The following is a 24,406-nucleotide window of genomic DNA, read 5'->3' on the forward strand; positions in this document are numbered from 1 at the left end:
CTGAGGACTTCGGGTGTATCCAAGGCAATGGGAGGAAGGGGGGCTTGTTTAGGCAGAAGGATTGGGGTGGGCTTAAAGAATCACAGAGCTCACTCTTACAGCTGTAGGAGGCTGGGAAACTAACCCAGAGACTGTGGCAGAGGGGTCCAGAGGAGAAATGATGAGACCCTAAGCCAGGCAGGGGTATTTAGTGGGTAAAACTATCTGGGTGTGAGAACAAACTGGATGTGAAGTTTGAAAACAATGGGCAGGTTTCTGGGACTTCCCTGGTGGCACTGTGGTTAAGAATCCGCCTGCCAATGCAGGGGACTCAGGTTCGAGCCCTGGTCCGGGAAGATCCCACATGCTGCAGAGCAACAAAGCCCGTGTGCCACAACTACTGAGCCTGTGCTCTAGAGCCCATGAGCCACAACTACTGAGCCCGTGTACCACAACTACTGAAGCCCACGCACCTAGAGCCCGTGCTCCACAAGAGAAGCCACCGCAATGAGAAGCCCACGCACCACAACCAAGAGTAGCCCACACTTGCTGCAACTAGCGAAAGCCTGTGTGCAGCAACGAAGACCCAACACAGCCAAAAATAAAATATAAATAAAAAAATAAATATTTAAAAAGGGACTTCCCTGGTGGCGCAGTGCTTAAGAATCTGCTAGCCAATGCAGGGGACATGGGTTCGAGCCCTGGTCCAGGAAGATCCCACATGACATAGAGCAACTAAGCCCGCGTGCCACAACTACTGAGCCTGCGCTCTAGAGCCCGTGAGCCACAACTACTGAAGCCTGTGTGCCTATTGCCCGTGCGCCACAACAAAAGAAGCCACCGCAACGTGTAGCCCCTGTTCACCGCAACTAGGGAAAGCCCGCTCCAAGCAACGAAGACCCAACGTAGCCAAAAATAAATAAATAAATAAACATAAAAGCTAAATAAATAACCACTCAATTCTACCTTCCCATCCCACCCTCTTAAGATAACCAAGTAACCTGCCTCTCCTCCCCGTCTTCAACCCAGCACAGCTAGTCCCCACAATGCCCCTGAAACTGCTCTAGCGAGGGTCACCTGTGAGAGGGGTCGAGTTCCCAGAGCTCCGTGGCCAGGCCTTCAACTCTCTCTTCTTTTGCTTTGCCTGACGTGGCCCCCTCTCCCGGTCTCCTTTACCCCACACGGCGGCTCCTCCATTGGCTTCCCCACCTCCCTGGTCCCTGGTCCTAGAATCAAGTTCCATCTTCTTTTCAGATTCTCCAGATGCGATCTCGTCTGCACCTCCACCTCCACGTGGAAGTCTCCCAGTTCTAACGCCATTCTTCCAAAATCCCAAAGTCAGGTGTCCAACTGCCGGTATTCAGCCACAGGAAACTTGTCCAGAGCTCCTTTCTCCTCCCCGCCTACATTCTCTGCCTGCGTCAACGGTGCCACCAGCGATCATCCTCCAAAGCCCGGTATCTGGAGCCACGCTTAGCTCTGGCTGGACAGGGCACAGATGCTCCACTCTCTGTCCCCACCTTTGCATTGCTGTGCACTCTGTCCTTCCTTTCTTTAAAAAATACATTTGACACACACAAAACATTACCTACAAAGTCACCATCCCAGATTTTGGCTTATTATTCCCTTTTTCCTTTATTATTTTTATGTTTAATACATTACATACAACATATTTAACACATACAGAATTCTACGATATACATGAGTTATAAAGCATAATAAACCATAAACCTACCATACAACCTAAGAACGAGAACATTACTAATAACCAGCAACTACCCATGTGTCCCTCTGTTATCCGCTCCCTCTGTTTCCCTCTCAGAGGTAAGCAGTAGGTTAAATTTTGGTTTAGCATTGTTTTGCTTTGTTTCTTACAGTATAGTTTTGCCATTTATGTATGCTTAGACAATGTACTCTTTGGTTTTGCTTGGTTTTGAGCTCAATAAAAATAGTCTCAACCATACCCTGGAACTTGCTTTTTTTTTCTTAATATTTTCTGAGATTCATTCTTATTGTCAGGTATAGCTGTAGTTCACCTCTTGTCACTACAGAATAATATCCCGTAGTGTGAATATACCTAATTTACTTAAACATTCTCTTGTAGACAGAATGGCATTTCAGTTTTTCCCGTTATTAACTATTATGAAGATGTTACTATAACCATTTTTGTACACACCTGCTGGTACACAAATGTAAGAGTTTACTGGATACACAACTGGGAGGTGGAGTCATAAGCTAGATCCTGAAGTATGCAAATGTTCAACTCTGTGAGGTGTAGTTGTTCTCTGAAGCCGAGGTGCCTGTCTACACATCCACACAAGGATGAGCTCACATTCAGCACCTGGTGCTGTCAGACTCCTTAATGTTACAAATCTTGTGGATATAAACTGCAAGCTCATGGTGGTCTTAATTCATATCTCCAAGGTTTCTAGTTTCTACTCATTTATAAGCCCTATGTATTTCCTCTTCTTGTGAAATGTCTTTTCAAGTTTCTTCTGTTTTTCTTTTTTTTTGTATTTTCTATTTTTTTTTATTACTCAAAAAGGTTCACTTTTAAATACAAAAGCTAAATAAAGCTTTCTGACTCTGTGCTTGTACGTGCAACACTTTCACAACCATTTTCTGCTCCTCAGTAAGGAACGTGTGCTCGACCCTGTCACAGACACATTTAGCACACATGGAACCACCATAGGCCCGGCTGACATGTTTTTTTGTTTTAGACGATCTCACAAGAACTTAAAGTCTCACAGTGCGAACTCCTTGAAGTCGGCCTGAGCACACGCCACAGGCGGATTTTGGTGTTTTCCTAATCTTCTTGGTATAAAGGTAAACAATTCTATTACCAGGGGTTCGGGACAGGCTGGTTTTGTTAAGAGACTGTATTGTAGGACAGCCTACAATTGTATGTCAAACGCTGGACCATCCTGAATGCCTCTGGATACCGTCCCCGGAAGAGGAAGGCTATTTTCTGTTTTTTTTTTAAAAATAGGAATTCTCTATATATTCTGCTTACTACTCCTTTCTCGGTTAACTGTATTGTAAATGTCAAGTCTTGGTTTGTCTTTCTACTACACTAAATTGTTAGCTTAACAAGTGCTAGTTTTAATATATTTGATTTAATCATCTTTTCTTTTATGATTAGCATATGTCTCAAGAGATTCTTTCCGGCCCTAAGGTTTTTTTCCATGCAAACATTTAAGTATTTGCTTTTCGTAATCAAAACCTTAATGTATGTGGAATTGACTGCTAGGTGAGGTGTGAGGCAGAAATCCATTCCATTGTTTTCCATAAGGATAACCCTTATTCTAGCACTACTTATGGAGCCGCGCTTCCTGCCCCCACTGACCTGCCGTGCCACCTCATCACATCTCAAAGGGCAGCATATACACCTGGGCTATTTCTCAGGCTCCTTAGCTCGCTGCACTGCTCAGAGCGCCTACTTCTGCACCACATACAACACAAACTCTGTAATAAAACTTACTGTCTTGTAAAAGGTCCCCTCAACCTCCTCATTATAGTCAGAAGCAGCCAGCCATCTTCGTCCTTTGCTGTTCCACAGATGTTCAGATATCTGCCTGTCACATCCAACAAAACCTGTTGGAATTTCTGCTGGAAATGGCATTGAATCTGTAGATCATTTTTGGGAGGTTTGATACCCTTACTACCTTCATGAACAAAGACACTCTGGTTCTTCATTTGTTTCTACTTGCTTCATCTTTATCCTGCAAATCCTCAGTCAAGCCTTAACCTAAACACTGCCTGCCTCAAACATGCATTTTACCTTCTCAGCTAAAAGGAGGACAAGCGTGTCTTTCACGTGCAAATTTTTTAGATAGCTGCAAGAGTCCAAGAAAAAGATGGGGTGTGTTTGAGGTTTGTTGCTGAGTACACTGAGAATTCGAGAAGAGTAAGATGACACTGGTTTGAGACACACCGAGTCTTCGGTGTGATTCAGCACAGAGGAGTCTGGATAGATTGCCCACTGAAACTGTATGACTAAGAAGTTAACTAGTGACAGGCTCATGAGGACCAGGCTTTAAACGGGCAGAGGAAGAGAAAACTATGAAAGTAGCTAAGAAATTACAAGAAACATGGAAGGTAAATCAGAAGAGTGAAGTCAAGGGGGAACCAGGGAAAGGAGATTTTTGAAGAAGTGGTTAATATTGCCCAAACCCAGAGAAGAAAGATCACTGGAAAGGCCACGGGATCTAACAATTAAGAGGGCACTAATGACAGAAGAGATGGGTAAAAAAAACAAACAACAACAACAAAAAAAACCTAACTTCACTGAGTTAAAGAGAGTATGGGAGGAGAAGGTGGTTGGCACAGAGTAGACACTCGGATATTTGTCGAGGACAAGCCTGAGAGAAATGGAAAGAGGGCAGACTCTTCTCTAAATGAGCTCAGCTGTGAATAGAGGGAGGCTGACGGCAGAATATCTCAGATGAGAAACAGGGCGCTGTAGGACCTGACCTCAACCACCATCCCACACACCAGCCTCCACGTTACAGACAGCAGGGTGAGCAGCAGAGTGAGGAAGGTTCCGAACAAGTGCTTCTTTAGAGGGAAAAAATAAAAATGGGATCCCTAATGGAAATGATGAGAGTGAGTGAGTGGAATGTGAGAGCCACGGACGTTGATGACAAGGAGAGGTTCTGGACGTACCTGCAGAGACACGGAAAAGACCCCGGCTGCAGAATGGTCACCTTCCTGCCTTTGAGGTCACCTGACATAAACTAAGGGGTTTTCAAGCTATGTTCTGTATTCTTTAATGAACATATAGGCACTTGAACTTGCACAAACTGTTTTTGTCTTTAGATAAAAGGCATCCATCATGGGATTAGATCAACAATACATTTAAGGAAGCCATTCCAACACATAACTAGTTGAGAAAAGATATGGTACATACTTAATGAAACTGGGAGACTCTTAGCAACTGTAATTTGGATAAAATACATTAAAATATTTGGAGGGGGTTATTCTTTCTTAAAGAAGGATGTGCCACCACCCAGAATAACATACCTGCTATGGAAGAGAAAATAAGTCCTCCACCTGAGCGTCTCGGGGAAAATGAGTCCCCGTCTCAATCTAGCACAGATTAAATGGACCTAAAGAAAGCATACAATTCTCTTCACTTTAAGGGCAAGCGATGCCTAAGAAGGCATGTTACTCTGCAGGTAAACACGTATATGCTACAGTTATGCAGGATTATCGTTTGCTAAGGTTTTTTTCCCCTTTCACCTCCAATGTACCTGAGTGTATATTTGATATAACTGCTTTGGGGCAAGGCCAGCTTACATCATGAGGGGAGGGGGCACTGTCCCGCAGACAATGAAGGCTGATGGTGCCTATGACATAGACAGTAGCTTCTCTCTCCAGTCACTGTGTTCAATGGGGCTCTAATCCCAGAAAGGGTACCTAGTATATTCAACACGGTCGTTCCCATATGCATTTCCCCAGTATCTTTTCACCTCCATTAATCTCTTATTCCCTTTCCATGAGCACCTACCCTGTGCTGAGCTCGGGGACCCCCTAGAGATCTCTACAGAAGCTGCCGTCCATCAAGCTCTCACTGTGCGCCGCAGCCCATGTTACCTGCCTACGTGCATCATCTCCTTTAATCCACACCTCATGCCTGTGAGAGAGGAGCTAGTCTCTCGTCTCCATTTCACAGATGAGAAAATCGTGCTGATACTTCAGTTGCACAGCAAGAACGCGGCAAACCTGAAACGTGAATCTGGGTGTGTCTGACTTCAAAGCCCTGGTTCTTAACCATCTCCCTGCGATGACCACAAACAAGTCCACATGCTGTTCCCATATCGTGCGAGTCTGGAGCTGGGGCAGCGCCGAAAAGGAAGAACTGAGTGGAGTGATGCCGCTCACCTATCCACGCTGCATGGACACGCAGCTGAGCCGAGAGCCTACTCAGTTCCGGAAAACAACCCAAGGCTGTTCACTACCCTTAGCAGCCACTCTCTCTGTCCACCTCCTTTTTCCCCCCTCAGGGTGAGGGAATATGAGATCACGAGAGGACAAAATGCTTGGAGAACGTGACTGTATCTGACCTGCCAGGGCCAGCAGCAGCCTGAGTACCTCTGATAAGCCGGCGGGGAGAGCATGCCTCTGGCCACAGGGACTTCTGCAGGCGTCTAATCGAGGCTTCAGAAAAGGAGGTCTCGGGAGAGAGAGCACAGTGATGCTTCTCCCCTGTCAGAGTAACCGCTCTAGCCACTCAGGACAAAACGCCCCGTTGCTCACAGCATCACTCTGCCACAGGGTCACATACCCCTATTCAACTGACTTTCAGGCTTTTCTCTGAGAAAGAAGAAAGAAAGAAAAAAAGAAAAAAGAAAGAAAGGAAGAAATGGTCTCCTAGGTCTGGGGTAAAAATGAAAAAAGCAAGTTGACTTGCTTTGAAATGCAAAAGACCTCCATCTCCGGCTTGTCCTAGTCCCGAGGGACCGGGGACCCCCCCGGATCTTGCTCACTGCTCTTCATTCAAAGTCCCCTGGGAAACAGCTGCTTGTTTTCCAAGAACTGTAGGAACACTCTGTTCTTCCACAAGGTCCCAGCAAACGTCCACAACCTGGAGCGGCACAAAGGTCAACCAGATGCAGACAGGCTCGCGGCCGCTGTGCTGTTATTATTAAGGCACTTTTGACTGTGTTTCTTTGAGGAAACAAGTATAGACAAGGTTAAAAAAAAAAAGAAGTTATTCTGTATCATATCCCAGAATGGGTCCCAGCCATTTCTCAACCTCGGCCACAGACATGCTCTTCCTCAAAGCATAATCCTCAATCTGCAAAAGATTAAAAGCAGTTTATTAAACCAAAATGATAAGACTTTGTGAACTCAAGTTTCCACAGCATTCGCCAAGATACATGAAGTACGTTTTATGTCTTTTGCCTTAATAGTAATCCACTGAGTTAAACAGAGACAGATATTTATCTATTCATCGAGGTGCCTTATTTTCCGGGCAGAAAAACAACATGTCGTAACTACCTCAGGCTGAGAGCCTGGCTGGGGTGTGTGTGTGGCAGGGGTGTGGGAGGGTTGGTCTCTGTGTAAACGGCAGGGCGAGAAATGGGGCAGTGGGCTGAAATCAAATCAAGACATAAACCGGAGTACATCTCTTCATCCTTTCCCTCTCATTTTATTCTCACTCACATGTAAAATAAAACAGGTCTAACAGTTCCATTCAAAACAAGACAGGCCTCTAGGGATGCCACACACAATGAAACAGCTAACCTACCTGATCCTTGGAAATTTTCCCCACGGCAAAATATCTGGACCTCAAATTGGAGAAGTAAAGGCCGGATACCGCTGAAGCAGGTGCCATGGCCAGCGATTCTGTTAACCTGATGCCTGGGGAGAGCAGCATGGGGAGAAACGTTCGTTTACTCAGTGCTGAGACAGGCCTGCCGAGTGGTAGGCTCCCAGCATATTCTTGTTTACAAGTGAATGAGAGTGAGCTTGTGCCTTCCAGGTGGACACGTAACACAGCATGAAAGATGTGAGCAGACTCGTCTAGCAAATTCCCGCCGAAGGGATGAACAAATTCAGGATGTGCAGATCTCCTCTAACCTGGGGGGAGAGGTCTGGAAAAGACTCTCTACATTCTTATGCCTGCCCTCCAAGATCAGCCATGGAGGCTACGCCTGGGCCTTCTAGACAAGGACTCCAACCCTGCAGATGGGGACACCACCTGGACCTCCAAGCGCACCTGTGAGGCCAAGGCCACTAGGGGAATGACAGACAGCCAGGCCCCACTGAGGATGAGCCCACACCAAGGCTATCTAGTCTACGCCATTCACGTTCTGGACAAGGCAACGGAGCGACGTAAAGGCTCGGTGCTTTGCCAAAGGTCGCCCAGCTGGCTTACGGCAGAAACGGGTCCCCAAGTCCCCGTCTCCTGTCTCCTGGAGCCGCTGCCATCCTGCCAGCCCAGATTCAATGAGCCTCATAGCTCTTCATGTCCATCTACATTCCTTTAACGTCTTCGGCGTGGATGGCACGCTTTTGATGAACGCCACTGAAAACAGTACACTGTGTTCACAGTGGTGTAGAAGTAAAGAGAGAGGGAGCGGAAGGGAAGGGTGGGAATTCTGTGAGACGAGGGTCCAGAGACACTCCTAGAAGTGGTGGAAGGAGAGAGCGACGTCAAATACATTATTAAAGGTTACAAAGGTCACTCAATAGTGGAGAGACTGAAAACAGTAACACACGTGTAATAGGAAAATGGGGCAGGGGATGTACGGGCTGGTGTGAGTCAGCGAAGCTCCCATCTATTGTAGGTGAAAGGAAAATAATGAAAACTGATAAACCTGAAAATGGTGATAAAAGACCACTACTCAACAATAATTCTACAGGGCCTCCATGTGCACGAATTGAAATGAGTTTCTTTTCCTCCCGTTAAAATAATAATAATATATGGGCTTCCCTGGTGGCGCAGTGGTTGAGAGTCCGCCTGCCGATGTGGGGGACACGGGTTCGTGCCCTGGTCTGGGAGGATCCCACATGCCACGGAGCGGCTGGGCCCGTGAGCCATGGCTGCTGAGCCTGTGCGTCCGGAGCCTGCGCTCCGCAGCGGGAGAGGCCACGGCAGTGAGAGGCCCACGTACCGCAAAAAAAAATAATAATAATATGGAGGTGAAGGACTAGAACACACTGCTGGAAGTGAGAAACGACGGGATCAGGGATCTCACTGTAAGCCTCTCCGTGTCCCCCACCTGCTCCATCCGCACGCCTTCCCTCCGCTACCGTGTGTGTAACATGAGGCAGGATGCGCGCCTTCCTGGTGCTGACCTGTGTGACGCTCCACGTCCGCCAGCCTCCACATGGTCAGCTTCTCGGTGTGGTCGGGCTGGCTGGGGTAGCCGGGCGCCGGCCGGATGCCCTCGTAGCGCAGCCTCCGCAGGTCGGCCACGGCCAGCTGCTCGCCGCCACAGTAGCCCCACAGCTCCCTGCGGACCCGCACGTGCAGCTCCTCGGCGAAGGCCTGGGGCGGAACACACCGTCAGATGGAGGCGGGAGCCCTTCTCCTGCCTTCCCTCCTGCCCTCCGTCCCGCCTGCAAACACACCTCCCTGACCCGACAGCAGGTGGGGGAACCGGCGAGAGGGATGGGCCGGGGGCTCAACTCATCTGTACTGTCATCAGCTGCTCTGCGGCTCAGTTCTGGCCTCAGCCCAGGCTCTCAAGGATCATATTCAATGATCCGAGGATCTGAGGCCCTTCAGATCTTTCTCTGACGCTCAGGCTACAGCTTATGGTGGCCAGAAGGAGGAGCGGGGACCATGACAGCAGCCAGTGACTCTGCTGTGAGCCTCGGGAAAAGGGGAGCGGCTCCCACAGCTTAGGCTGCCCCACCCGACAGAGGAAGATGAGGGATCTACAGGGGAGCCCAACATCAGAACGAGAAGCTCTGAAACAGAACCTGTTTGGCTTTTTGCAGGGTCCTCTGGAAAACATCAAATCACAAGCACAGGGCGACACCAGAACCAAGACAATGAAGTCAAGGCTCCACGGGCCACTCCAACTACAGCATCGCTGAAGGGTACTCTGTGCCCAAAGACGAGGCATGAGAGTGACTCGAAAATACAGGATTTAAGAGTATGTGTGCTGTCAGAGCCAAACACACACACACGCACATGCACACGTGCGCGCGCACTCTGGCCTCAGGGCACCGCGGCCCTACCTCGGCCAGCCGGTCCCCCAGCGCCTTGACCATGATGCTGCTGTAGTCGTCACACTCTTCCTCGTAGGCCTTGCTCAGCTCCTCCACCCCAAAGCAGGCGACGGCAAACAGACCCAGGTAGTCAGGGACGCCCGAGTGCAGAGGGGCGATGAAGTCCGAGAGGCAGAGGTAGGGGTCTGCGCTGGCAGAGTCCTTCTCGGCCTTGAAACACAAGGAGTGGGCAGAGTGGCCATTAGCATGGAATTGGCACCAACACAGAGAGAAGAGCAATCGGGCACCTTCGCAAGAATACAGCTTCAAATGGGGCTGTTTTGTTCACTGTTACATCCCCAGCACTTAGGAGAGCGCCTGATATGTAGTGAGTGTTCAATAAACATGTGTTGAATAAATAAATGGAACGAGATTTTTAGAAAGATATGACATGAAATGACATACACAGTCGAGAAACCAGTTAACTCGCTCATTCACACACTGACCAAACATTTACTGAATGCCTACAGGAACTGGAACCCTAAATATTCATATAAAAAGGTTTTCTTTTCCTCCAAAAGTGTTTTCAATTCAAGACCCACATTAAATCCTAAAGTTATGTTCAAAAGGGGTCCACTAAGTGTGTAAGCCTCTACTTTACATCGACAGAAGCAGTTCAACAAACGGCTAAGGTCAGCAACACAGGGCCACGTGCTGTCCACCACGGGCGGTGGGTCAGGGGATGGCTAAGGACACTGCTGGGCTGGCCTGAAACCAATCAAAAAATTGAGCAGGATCTGCTTCTGGGGTTCTCTCCTCAGGCCAGGTGGCCATCCTCGCCTGCTTTCCATCTTCAGCTGATGACTGACTTATCCCTGCTACTGAGCTGACAAATAAGGTCTTACACATACTTCACAATCAACACGTTTGCTGAGAAGGTAAATAACAAATGACTAATATTTACTGAGTGCTGACTGTGTCAGGCACTGGTCTTGGTGCTTTATATGAATTAACTAATCCAATCCTCTCAACAACCTTGTGAAGTAAGTGACACCACCAGCTCCATTTTATACAAGAAATCCAAGGCAGCGAGAGCTTGAAGAACTAGTTCAAGGTCAGACAGTGGCAGGCCCATGGGTCTGATCCACAACCAATGCTCTTGACCACTATACAACACTGCTTAGGACAGATCAATTAATGAGCAGTCAACCCAGAAGCTTCACAGCTACTTGCTTGCCAGCTCTGGAAACAAGTACAGTCTAATGGACACTGGGCAAAAAACAGTTAAGTGGCTGCAGACAAGAAGGTATTTGATAAAGGCAAGTGGAAATGTCACAGAGCCAGGGCCAGCTATGCAGGGAGGAGCTGCCTTCCACTTGTACTCTGCCCAACAACTGCTCTTTGCTAACAAAAGCCAGGAGATACAAAGTTTCCCAGCACCACAAGGAGAGACAGGTCACAGAGCCACACAGCTCTTTAAAATAGACAGCGATCAGAGCCACTCAGAACAGAAGACTCCCGGAGCAGTAAGTCGCTGCAGCCAGAATTTTCCAGCGTACTGGAAAAAAGCACATCCTTAGAAATAGCTATCTGGGTAGGTAATACACGTACTTTGAAAAGTCATTATATTAAATGCCCTAATACAGTCCCTCACAGACTGCCTGGACATGAATGGTGTTGGATGTAAAAAGAGGTCAGAGGACACAGGGCTTGAAGGATGGAAATTCAGGCCAGGGTGGAGGTTTCTGACCTTAATTACTTCTTTAAAAGAAAAGTCACCAGTTCCCTAGTGAGGAGGGGCTAGAACTTAACATTAGAATCCTCTTGTGTTCTGAGGTGTCTGAGCCTGAGTGCACGGAGTGAGGATGCACCAGGCCTGGGTGCAGAGACTGAGGATGTACCGGGCCTGGGTGCACACAGTAATGGTGCAGCTGTCCCCGTTTAACTTGTTATGGTACTGTTTAATGTCCCAAGTTTAACGATTCCCTCAGACGTTGTTATAGTTAAAACATCTGACATTATGAATTACATTGTGATTATGATTAAAAGCAATACTATCACTCCTGAATGACTGAAAATGGTAATAAGACCATGCGAGAAGCACTTGCTACTGTCCTTTGTTAATGACTGGTGAATTCTGGCTCCGATTCTTGATCAGGGCAGTTTTTTTTTTTTTTTTGCAGTACGCAGGCCTCTCACTGCTGTGGCCTCTCCCGTTGCGGAGCACAGGCTCCGGACGCACAGGCTCAGCGTCCATGGCTCACAGGCCCAGCCGCTCCGTGGCATGTGGGATCTTCCCGGACCAGGGCACGAACCCGTGTCCCCCACATCGGCAGGTGGACTCTCAACCACTGCGCCACCAGGGAAGCCCCAGCTCATTTTTTATAGCAGCTAAAGGGACATGCTTACAGATTTGCATGTTTAAAGGTGGGGTCATAGGAGAGGGAGCCGTGTGGAAGAGAGCCTGTTCTATGACCCGGGAGAAGCGAGTGGCATGAGAGAACAGCCATCGGGGTGTGGACAGGCTGGGCTCTCCCCTCCAAGCTGCGCAGCTCAGCGCACCCTCCATCAGCTTTCGTTTTCACCTCTGCAAAATGGAAACATATAAACTGCCCGACAACAGGTTGTGTGGAAATGAAACAAGATGGTCCATTAAGTGCCCTGCTAAGCAGCTGGCCCCTGGTAGACATCCAGCGAATGTCTGCTCCCCCCTACCCCGTCTTCGCCTTGAGAAAGGAGCCACCAGCCTATTTTAATGACAGGCCCGGATGCGAACCCATGTTCTTGAGCAAGTGAATGTCCACCTGTGCATGACCCCCCGAGGCAGCAGCAGTGTTTCTCCTCACCCATCCAACCCCGACAGGAAACACCTCCCTCCTGCTGGTGCCCGAGAGGCCCAGCTTCTAAACCCACACTGGCCCTTTCTCTATATCACAAATGCCTTGAGCTCGGGGCTGTGACTGGTCATTTGGGGTGAGGTGGGGAAGAGCTATGCTTACACAAAGTTCAAACTTACACCATTCTTATTTATGTTTTGTGAGTGCTTAAAACAAAGAGTAGGGCAATGTGTCCGCTGGCCGCACGGCCTCCGCACCTGCTGCCTGAGTCCGTAGAAGGTGGCGATGGGCTCCACAGCCTGGGGTGCCGCGCCCTCCGCATACAGGTGGATGTCGTCCTGGCTGCTCTGCGCTGGCCAGAACCCAACCACGCCCCTGGCGTGGAGCTGCTTCTGACTAATCAGTGCCTGCAGCATATTTTGGGCATCATCATAGACTTTTTTGGCTTCTTCACCTGTTAGGAAAATATCGTAAGAATTCACTTAGATATGCCAATAATAACCAGCAAAGCATGCTTCTTTTTAAAACTACTACCTCTCCTCAGTCATCTTCTCTCTTCACCCCTCTCTTTTCCCCTCAAATACTTTAAAAATCAGTGTTTGCCATCAGCAACCCCAGGTCCATGAGCTAAGGGTTCAGCAGTTCTGCTAAGTGCAGCTCCCGTACACAGTCTGCTTCGCCAGCTCAAGCCACTTATTTTTCCATTTAACAAAAGGCAGAGAGCCAGCTCTTGGCTCCGCGCAGCAATGTGTCAGACAGAGAGCGAGACAAGGCAGGCCAGACCCTTCCACCACCACGTTCCTCATGCACAGACAGCTCCCCTGACCTCACCGTGACCCCTGGGGATGCAGAACAGCCTGAGGAGTGGAGTGTGACTTCAGTGCTGCTCCTGGATGGCCCAGCCCAGGGCCCATCCGGCCCTCACTTGGTTCCGGCAGGAGCCAGCGGGGTTAGGGTTAGGCTTTCTGTCCGGGCCTGGCCAGCCCTGCTTCAGCCACTCAACTGCTCATCTGTGATCACCCAGGAGCAGATCAGAATGAGAGGCCCTTGCCCACTGCTGCACCTTGGCTAGCCTGGGAGCCGCTGAGTCACAGCACCTAACACGCACCCCAGGGCCCCCCCAGGAAGTGGGCAAGGGCCACTCTCCCAGGCTCCCCTCAGCCCTAACCCCACACACCCACCAGTCCACCCCCCACCTCGCTCTGAGCTGGCTGTTACAGAACCCTTTGAAGGGCTTAGTGTTTTGGTCCCATGTCTCTGGGGGCAGGGCTGACAGCGAGACGCAGGGCTAGCAGTTTATCTATCAACTAGCTTGTCACCCCCAGCCCCTCCCCAGCAGGCACAATAGCCTCCTTGCCGGTCCCCAAATCAGCCCACGTGTCTGTGCCTTCCCACTCGGTCTCCTCGGCGTGGAGTGTCCTTTTCTTCATCACCACCTCACATTCCCAGTCCCAGGCCCAGTAGCTCCCACTAATCTTCAAAAAGCAGTTCAAACACCACCTCCTCCAGGAAGCCTCTCCTGATGTCCCACTCTGAGGTCTGACTCATTTCCCTGTGTCCACAGAAGCTGGGCCTTGGTCCCGCAGCACGAGCTCGTCCTGCTGTACGGGAATCACCCTCCAATGCTGCACCAGCCAGCTGGGTACCAGACGGCAGCAATGATACATCTTCTTTTTGATACATTTTTCTTTTGTTTATCCCCAGTGCCCAGCATGTAACTGATGTCAATAAACATTTAGTAAAGAATGGATAAATGAAATGCGAAATGTAGTCAGTAAATAAGGACCAACCCAGCAGATTACAAACTGTCAAAGAGCCGAGCGGATGGAACAGTACCTTTCATCATGTCGTAACAGTAAACTCTCTCCTGCATAATCCACCCCGCTGCTCACCATCTATTCTTGTCTTCAAAGTCCCAAGATCATGTCTCAGATACCAGAGCAGGATGGAAGGACTTACTGAACTAACCTACAGCTTTGTCGTCAAATATCTTCGGAAAGCCTCGGTTTGGGTATTTGCCCCGGAGCTGCCAGACATCGAAGAAAGGCTTCCAGTCAATGTAGTCCACCAGCTTCTGCAGGTCGTAGTCTTCAAAGACCCGAGTCCCAAGGAATGTGGGCTTCACTACAGGACAGAGTGAGAGGCGTGAACCCTGGCGCCGGCCTGGGGCTCAGTGCCACTCATGCCTGGTGCCGCCTGCGGGAGGCCTTCCCGCTCTGTTGGCTCCCACGCTCCGCCTCCCTCCTGTCACCCGGAGGAGTTGTTTTACAAAGAGGGGAACTTGAAATTACTGAGGAGAAGGAGTAATTCGCCAGCACATCTTAAAAAAACCTCTTCTTCCCCTGCAGCTGACTGACTGCACCGCCCTTGGAAACTCTTCCCTCAACCCTCCCCACCAACACCCCCGCCCAAGAAACAAGACAGACTGGGGTGGATCTCCCTTGTACAAATGAAGATGATACTAAAAGAAAGAGCACTGGAGAAAGACACATGTAACAGGCCACTTCCATAAAGTTTAAAAACATGAATCAATAATCGATCAATGTATTGCCTACTGAACATATGCACATAATCGAAGTCTGCGGAAATGCACAAAAATGAGGCATCAAATTCAGGATCCTGCAGGGGAGGGAGGGGCTCACAGTAATTCCCACATGTATGGTTTTGTCTTTTTTAAGTGGGCAGTAGCTTATTCCTTAAGTGCCTGGTGGAGATACACGAATGTTCAATACAGTCTTCTTTACGCCTCCTTGTGAATCTAAAAAAGATCCTAAGTGAAATACTGGTGAAGACTTCAGAGACAGACGGTGCCACTGGGCTTCCTGGGGCACCAGTACCGCCCCGCGCCACCAAGTCCCGGTTGGTTAGGCTGGGGTCCAAGGTGACCACTCCGCTGCCCGCTTCCCAGCCCTCACGCCCTCAGTTTCCTGATCTGCAAATAAGGATCAGAGAACTTAAAGCACCACGCTCAGGTGCTCAGGGATAACACGGAAGTCTCAAGAGTGTTTTTCCCTCGTTAGACAGTAACAGTGAGAGGTGAAAGTACAGGAAAAGAAAAGTATGTGCAGCTTCTTAATTTTGCCTGGAAATCTCTACCTTTTGACATAGTTCATGGTAGCTTTCCCCCATGTGTTCCTGGTCATCTTTTTATTATACAGGACAATCCTTGCTTTGTAAATATTCCATTATGCTGGTTTGTTTGGTAATGAAAAAGAAATTACAGCTATTCTCCTGACTGAAGTGCCACCCTGCCTGGAAAGTCAGGGAAACGCTCTGCTTCCGGGTCACTCAAGGGTGTTATTCTTGAATGAGCTTGTTGGCCAGAGTTGGAGATGTGTTTGAGGTTTTACCACCAAAGACCTAGAGAGAAGAAACCTTTCCTTCTCTCTTTATTGACTTCTTGCAACTACGCTAAGGCTGGGTTGTCCTTAGGGGCCCTACATGGGGCTTAAACAGCCACTTGAAAAGTGTCACCACTGCCACCTGGTGCTGCAGGCCTTCAGTGGACTATTGCCACTGACATGTATTTTGGACGCTTGGCCTGGCTAAAATGGGCTCCCCCTTGTGATATTTTTCCAATTTCATACTGAAAGGAAAAGAGAAAATAATAGTTTGGACTATATAGTGATTTATATTTTTTCTAAGGTTTACATGTCTTATTTTATCCTCACATTTCCATAAAGTAACTTCTTTTTTACATATTAGAAACTGTCAAACATGGAAGCAATATGCTCAAGGTCACTTGGGATCAGAACCCAAGCCTCCCAGGTCCCCATCTGCCTTCTTCTCACTAAACCGCACTGAACTCAGCAGGACTGAATCTAGAACCCAGCTCATCTACGTTTCCAATTTAATCCACTCTGCTGAGTGTGTGCAGAACACGGGGGTCGTGAGCAATGAAAGTGGATTTGAGATGTTACCTTGGAAATACAGATTCAATTAATATAACCCCTGTTCACCCTGTCTCGATTTTGCATTTGTATCACATGCCTCTTTGAACCTGTCAAAACGTCTTACACATTTTATTCCTTCATGAACACCTATGCAAGGCAAGAAAAGTGGCTAGAAATCAGAAGGGCAAGAAACCAAATGAAAGAAATCAAAAGAGGGAAGCATCCAAGAGAGAATGAGAGTGAACAAAAATAGGAGAGCCTGCTTCACTGCTATGTTTTAAGGTCTGTTCAATGCACAGGCATTTGCAATTTCAGACATTCCACATCTGCACTTGGGCCCGCCTGGGACCTAGGCCAAGGTAGTGACAGCACCACCCAGGCAGGTCTCTAGTACTGGCTTCAACCTGAAGGAGGCCCACTCAAACAAAGCACAGAGGCAAGAGTATGGGTTTAGAAGACAGATCAGAGATAGAATGCTAGTAACCTCCCAAGTTATTACCCGAGACTCAGTTTCTTCAAGTAAAAGTGGGGATAATAGCACTTCCTGTGTCAAGGACTCAGAGCCGCTGCAGGTCAATCTCAGGACAGTGTTTAGTTCTCCATAAATGGCACCTGTAGACTTTTATTTTTGATCATCACTGAACATAATTAAGAGTTTTTAGCTGCCTGTTTGATTCTGCTGCTCAGTAAATGCAAACATCTCTTCAAGCACAGTTATCACATGCACTTTTCTCTAACCAATAGCCATACAGACCTGGGGGAGGCTCTGACAGCCAGTCAATATGGAAACCGCTTTCTCTAGCTTGCCTTAAAGTTAAGTATCTTCTTTCCTATGAAAAAAGGAAAAGTTATTCAGTCAGAGACTCAGCGTTTCAGCTGCTACTATGAAAGCATGCCCAAGGAAGCTAGTAAATAAGTTTTGCAAGAAAAAATATGCTTTTATTCACGAAAATTCATATCCTAGAAAGCTCTTCCTTTTTCATCCAATATGGCTTCACATCAGCACCAGAACAATAGAGAGTAAAGATGCAATGAGCACCCGTTACGTATGGATACGTAAATGCAAGGCGGACCTGCAGCCTTCACCGTGAGGCCTCCTGCCTGTACTTCACCTGAGGCTGGGATTAACTGGTGGCCACCGACTGCCCTGAGGCCCAGAAGGCAGAACCAAGAAACAGCCAAACGTAGGCAAACTAAGGAAGGGGAAGGCCAACCACAGTGCCCTGGTCCAGCTGACGCCTCAGAAACTTGTTCCCGTCTCGCTGTCTGTTATCCCATTTCACTTACCTGGCCACCCCTGAAATACACCCCCCGCCTCCCCATACACAAGGCCCAGCAAGCAGATAACCAGGAAGAAATATCCCAACGACCTCTAAGGAGTCATCATGCCTAGTCTCCATGCATCTCCTGAAGCTAGTCTACAGAGGGCCAGTTCTTGAAACATTATTCTGCACAGAGAGCTTCGGGCGATCAGGCAGAGAGACTGACACTGGTCCTGTCTAATGTCTTCATTCTCTTCCATTATTTCCTCAAGCATAAGGATCTGTGGGCGCCACCCCAGTACACTCAGTCCCCATCTCCCTGCTGCCTATGAGCTCATGTTTTATTCATTCTCATAAGTGGCAGCCAGCACAGCACCCAACACCTACTTCTTACTCAGTACATGTTTGGAGGAATAAATAAAATTAACCTTAATATAACCCAAAATTACTGGGAACACTGAAGAACGCTGATGTGAACTAGAAAGTAGGACTTCCCAAAAATGATCCCAAACCTTCCCCTCCTCCAAACAGCAAATTCACATTAAAAACTGTAGGATCGGACTTCCCTGGTGGTCCAGTGGTTAAGAATCCGCCTTCCAATGCAAGGGATGCAGGTTAAATCCCTGGTCAGGAAACTAAGATCCCATATGCTGTGGGGCAACTAAGCCCGTGCGCCACAACTAGAGAGCCCGCGCACCGCGACTACCAAGCCCGTGCACCCTGGAGCCATGGGCCACAACTAGAGAAGCCCGCGTGCCGCAATGAAGATCCTGCGTGCCGCAACTAAGACCTGACGCGGCCAAAAAAAACAAAAAACAAAAAACTGTAGGATCGTTTTATTACCCAAACAAGCGGGGACCTGTTTTTGTCACTTACCTTGAGAGACTCATAATGGTCTTGTCTAATATCTTCATATTCTTCCATGATCTCCTCAAAGTACTCATCTTTTAGATTCTCATCTAACAGTTGAGAACACTGAAAATGCAAGATCAAAGTTCAATAACCATAGAGCAGCGAAAGAAGATAAAACATGAGTAATACTGGTCAGTCCTAGGGTCACCTCCTTCAGGAAGCCTTCCCATACTAACATCATTTCCTCTCCCTTCACCAGTTGTGCTAATGCCTGCCTGGCTTTACAGTAAAGGGTTAACTCAGCAGGCCTGGGATGCTCCAATGTTGCACGTTACAAAGAAGAGACTGGACTTTGACCGCTCCTGGGAGATAAACTCTAAGCCCTCAGAATATCCTGCCTGATAAAGAATGTCTTTGTCTACCTGGGGCCTCAGGCCATCCCAGAAAGTTTATGCTAATGATGTGAATTATGGGGGAACTTGGCTTACGTGCTATCTAACCTCTGGAGGGGTTGAAGCCTGAGAACCCCCTAAGGTACTCAGACAGGTGAGTATGCCCTGCCTATGTGACTGGCTTCCAATAAAAGCCCAAGACACTAGGGCTCAGGCGAGCGTCCCTGGTCGGCAACACTCTGTACATGCTGTCACACATCATTAGTGGAAGAATTAAGCTCTGTCCGTATGACTCCGAGGGGAGAGACACCTGGATGCTGGTGCCTGGCCTTCTCTAGATTCCACTCAATTTTAATCTGTATCCTTTCATGGTTATAAACCGTGATTGTGAGTATAACAGTGTTTCTGAGTTCTGTGAGTCCTAGCAAATCACTGAAACTGGGGGTGGTCTTGGGGCCCCAAAACACACTGGTTAGGTACCCCCTCTTCAGGGTTTCAAAGATACTCTGTTCATCTCTCCATCACTGCATTTACCACAGGCTTCCAGCATCTGCCTAGGCATCTACCTCCCTGACTAGAGGACAGGCCCTGTGAGGGTAGGATTGCACCTTAACCACCTTCGTGCCCCTGGCTTCTAACGTGGGGCCCAGCACGTAGAAGGTGCATCCTCACAAAATGTTTGCTGATGGAATGAGGCTGATCTTCACAGTCAACCATGAGCTTGTGCTAAAATAAGAAAGGAAACTGATCATCTGAGAAAAGTGAGGCTACTCGGTAAACTGTAAAACTAGAATCAGCTAAATAGTATTTATGACTATGATTATCAAATAGGTAGAACAGCTGCCACCAAAGCTCAAAATAAAATCACGAAGGAAGAGGAAATGGCTGCTGCTGTTCACATCAGTTCCAAAATCACAGCACTGCCCCAACCCTGCATCCTCCAGCAGGATTTTCTAACACACAAAAAGGCAGGGAAGTTCAATACCATTATCTGAAATGGAGGAAGTTCGGCTGGGTGATGGCTAAAGTGCCCATCAGCTTTAAATGTCTATAATTCTGTGTGAATTGTCTGAGTATCTCTAATAAAAATCCAATCACCTGTAAGTTAGTATAAAACCAAATCACTTTATTAAGAAATATAATCAGTAAAGGCCATTGTGATAAGCCTAAAAACAGGCTCCCAAAGGGTATGCATATTAGAGTAATTCCCAGTCTTACGTGAACCTCACCTCAATGGAGTCCTCATTTAGGAAATCCAGCAGAGCTCATGAAAACAAGAAAGGATGTCTACTCCTGAGCTCCCCCAAAGTACATGCAATCACTGTTTTAAAACACTGTTGCGTTCTGCTAGAATTTAAACTCTGAGAAAGTAACTCCCCGATTTCCAGAACTTGACAGCATCCAATACAGGAACTACTGGGTAAATGGAAGGGGTTGCTGCTGTTGGCTGGTCCCTTCCACACCCCCCGTGGAGCTCCTGCTGCCAGAGCTGCGGTGACAGGCCCCTCCCTGCCCAGGCTGACTTGCTCAATGGAAACAAGCTCATGGCCAATTATATGGGCTAATCTATGTGGTCCTTCCATCACAAAACCAGAGTCCATCCTGTGTTTTCTTGCCAACCATCAGACATAGTAGAACTTTTCCTTTTTTTTCTTTTTTCTTTCTCACGGCAAATTGCAGCACAATTTACGTTGGGAATATGTTGAAAATTTATTTTCTAATTTAAAGAGGACTGAATATTCACACCTTGTTTTTTATTTTTTTTAAAAAAAGGAAAGAAAGTAAGGAGACATCATCATCCGGTCTAAATCTCCAACTATTATGTACGTAATTGCCACATTTTGGAACCTTTCAAATAAATACATGACACAGTAGCTAGAGTGTAAACCTGCGTCATGATCACTGCAGTGAGATCAAAGGACTCTGAACCATCAATCAATCTAAACAAATCAACCTAAACACACTGTACCACTGACTCCCGAAATGTGTCACTGGCAATTACCCAAATGATTTGCCATCAGACTTATGTCTGAGTAATTTCAAAAGGTGGCTGTTTCTTTGTATATGAGAAGAGCCAACTACTGTCGACTGCCTGGCTGGACCGAACGGTAAAAGGCACAGACACCCACGCCTCATCCTCTGCTGGCTTCCAGCTGGGTCCACGGGGCTTTAGCTCTTCCAGACGGTGGAGGAGTGTCCTCGGAAGAGAATCAAGGGACCAAGTCATTCCCAGCTAAAGTCTTCCCCGACCTGTGGGGTCAGTGTTACCACTGTGCATGCAAACGGGACCAACGGCCTGGTCTCCAAACAGGAAATGTTCACAGTCATTCATTAGCATTTGAAAACAGGAATAAGCCTTAAAGAGAGGCTCACTGGTTACTCAACCATGGACCTGACATAACCTCTTTACGAAACACTAGCCAAATATAAGATCCAAAAAATTATTTTTAAATTGAGTTGTAGAAATGTAGTTTATTTGCACTTTAAATAACTGCAATGGCAATTTAAATAACTGCAATTTTATGACTCCAGCCCGATTTAATTTTATCCTTCTTAATAAAGGGGACATTAGATATTAATGGAAACAAGTTTAACTAATGCCTCACAGAGTAAGAGCACCTGCATTCAAATCCACACCTGTTGCTTCAGGGATGTGTGGCCTCAAGAGTTACTAATCTCTTCGTTCCTGTTTCCTCACCTCTAAAATGGGGATAATGAAAGTGTCTACCTCATGAGGATAAAATAAAAAATCCATGTGAAGCACTTAGCACAGTGCTGGGTACACTATAAATATTTAATAATGTTACTGATTATTGTATAATTTTCATATAAGTAAATTCAAAGATCTGAAAGAATTCCTTTGGAAAATGGCTCAGGAAATGTGTCTCCCTGGTCCAGGCTGCGTGACAGTGCCTGGTAGTGTCACAAGTCACCAGGCCCCTCGCCTGCAAATGTGAAGGTTGGACTAGATTAATGGTGCTTAAATTGCGCTCTTCCAATGAGAACCAGGAATGGGATGAGGGGTGGAAGGGGCTGCTCTCCTTTGTATACTACTGAGTTTTCAGCGGAGACATCACTTGCAAACAAGGTTTCTGTGGCTAAAACAAACTTGGAAACCACTGCACCACATGGTCACTCAGATTCCCACAACCTATTATATCCCATTATTCAGTGAAAATAATGAAACACATAAGAAGAGACGATGTTAGGCTTCACTGATGGAGAAAAGCAGGAAAAACCACTTAGGTAAGTTCTTTATTATATTTACCAAATCCTGTGTTTTCAACATATATCTGTGAATGCTTTTCTGCCCTTGGGTAGGGTCAACTGGCCCATTCCAGATTAAACGTTTTTCTACCTGGAAATGGGTCATTAAAAAAAATTCTACATTCCTTACTACTCAGCCATAAAAAAGAACAAAATAATGCCATTTGCAGAAATATGGATGGACCAAGAGATTTTCATACTGAGTGAAGTAAATCAGAAAGAAAAAGACAAATTCCATACGATATCACCTATATGTGGAATCTAAAATAGGACACAAATGAACTTATCTATGAAACAAAAACAGAATCAGGGACATACAGAACAGACTGGTGTTTGCCAAGGGGGAGGGGGTTAGAAGATGTAAGCTTTTATATAGAGAACAGATAGACAACAGAGTCCTACTGTATAGCACAGAGAACTGTATTCAATGTCCTATATTCAATAATGCAAAAGAGAATCAGGCTCCCTGACTTCAGACTATACTACAAAGCTACAGTAATCAAGACAGTATGGTACTGGCACAAAAACAGAAATATACATCAATGGAACAGGATAGAAAGCCCAGAGATAAACTCACGCACATATGGTCACCTTATCTTTGATAAAGGAGGCAGGAATGTACAGTGGAGGAAAGATAGCCTCTTCAATAAGTGGTGCTGGGAAAACTGGACAGGTACATGTAAAAGTATGAAATTAGAACACTCCCTAACACCATACACAAAAATAAACTCAAAATGGATTAAAGACTTTCATGTAAGGCCAGACACTATCAAACTCTTAGAGGAAAACATAGGAAGAACACTCTGACATAAATCACAACAAGATCCTTTTTGACCCACTTCCTAGAGAAATGGAAATAAAAACAAAAATAAACAAATGAGACCTAATGAAACTTCAAATCTTTTGCATAGCAAAGGAAACCACAAACAAGACAAAAAGACAACCCTCAGAATGGGAGAAAATATTTGCAAATGAAGCAACTGACAAAGGATTAATCTTTAAAATTTATAAGCAGCTCATGCAGCTCAATATAAAAAAAAACAAACAACTCAATCCAAAAATGGGCAGAAGACCTAAATAGACATTTCTCCAAAGAAGATATACAGATTGCCAACACACACATGAAAGAATGCTCAACATCATTAATCATTAGAGAAATGCAAATCAAAACTACAATGAGGGGGCTTTCCTGGTGGCGCAGTCGTTGAGAGTCCGCCTGCCGATGCAGGGGACACAGGTTCGTGCCCCGGTCCGGGAAGATCCCACATGCCGCGGAGCGGCTGGGCCCATGAGCCATGGCCGCTGAGCCTGCGCGTCTGGAGCCTGTGCTCCGCAACGGGACAGGCCACACAGTGAGAGGCCCGCGTACCGCAAAAAACAAAACAAAACAAAAAAGAGATGAATGGATAAAAAAAATGTGGCACATATATACAATGGAATATTACTCATAAAAAGAAACGAAATTGAGTTATTTGTAGTGAGGTGGATGTACCCAGAGTCTGTCATACAGAGTGAAGTAAAAGTCGAAGGAGAAAAACAAATACCATATGCTAACACATATATGTGGAATCTAAGAAAAAAAAAAGGTCATGAAGAACCTAGGGGCAGCTCTGACTAAATCTCAGCGCTCTGTGTAGCCCCTACACAGCAGCTCTAAATCTCAGCGCTGTGTGTTGCCCCTTCACAACAGCTGGAACTCTCACCACTCTGTTTCCCTTTCACAGCAGCTCTAACTCTCACCACTCTCTGTTTCCCCTTCACAGCAGCTCTAACTCTCACCAATCTCTGTTTCCGCTTCACAGCAGCCCTGACTCTCTACGCTCTCTGTTGCCCCTTCACAGCGGCTTTAACTCTAAGTGCTCTCAACTGCCCCTTCACAGCAGCTCTAACTCTCAGAGGGCCTTGTTGCCCCTTCAGGGTAGCTCTGACTGAATCTCAGCGCTCTCTGTTTCCCCTCCACACCACCTCTATCTCTCAGCGCTGTTTGCTTCTTCAGAGCAGCTCTAATTCTAAGCGCTCTCAGTTGCCCCTTCACAGCAGCTATGAACCTCAGCGAGCTCTGTTGCCCCTTCACAGCAGCTCTAACTCACAGCACTCTTTGTTGCCCCTTTAATGCAGCTCTAACTATCAGCGCTCTCTGTTGCCCTTCAGAGCAGCTCTGACTGAATCTCAGCGCTCTCTGTTTCCCCTCCACAGCAGCTCTATCTCTCAGCGCTCTGTTTGCTTCTTCACAGCAGCTCTACTTCTAAGCGCTCTCA

General features: G+C 47.1%; 1 protein-coding gene and 1 pseudogene across 3 annotated transcripts in view; both read right to left on the minus strand.

Annotated features, from left to right (window-relative positions):
* Positions 1 to 1,588: 1,588 nt before the first annotated feature.
* On the minus strand, positions 1,589 to 2,902 carry LOC137209372 (large ribosomal subunit protein eL34-like; annotated as a pseudogene).
* Positions 1,589 to 24,406, minus strand: part of MTR (5-methyltetrahydrofolate-homocysteine methyltransferase) — a 286,789-nt gene continuing 263,971 nt past the window's right edge. For all 3 annotated transcript variants that reach the window (XM_067711001.1, XM_067711000.1, XM_067711002.1), the window contains 8 exons: positions 18,514 to 18,612; positions 17,130 to 17,205; positions 14,451 to 14,606; positions 12,740 to 12,936; positions 9,676 to 9,876; positions 8,785 to 8,977; positions 7,232 to 7,344; positions 1,589 to 6,778 (listed from right to left, as the gene is read on the minus strand). In XM_067711001.1, coding sequence (XP_067567102.1) covers positions 6,692 to 6,778; positions 7,232 to 7,344; positions 8,785 to 8,977; positions 9,676 to 9,876; positions 12,740 to 12,936; positions 14,451 to 14,606; positions 17,130 to 17,205; positions 18,514 to 18,612 — 1,122 coding nt within the window. In that variant the 3' untranslated portion in view covers positions 1,589 to 6,691. The remainder of the gene's footprint in view (positions 6,779 to 7,231; positions 7,345 to 8,784; positions 8,978 to 9,675; positions 9,877 to 12,739; positions 12,937 to 14,450; positions 14,607 to 17,129; positions 17,206 to 18,513; positions 18,613 to 24,406) is intronic.

Source organism: Pseudorca crassidens, chromosome 16, assembly GCF_039906515.1.
Source record: "Pseudorca crassidens isolate mPseCra1 chromosome 16, mPseCra1.hap1, whole genome shotgun sequence".
NCBI classification, from domain to species: domain Eukaryota; kingdom Metazoa; phylum Chordata; class Mammalia; order Artiodactyla; family Delphinidae; genus Pseudorca; species Pseudorca crassidens.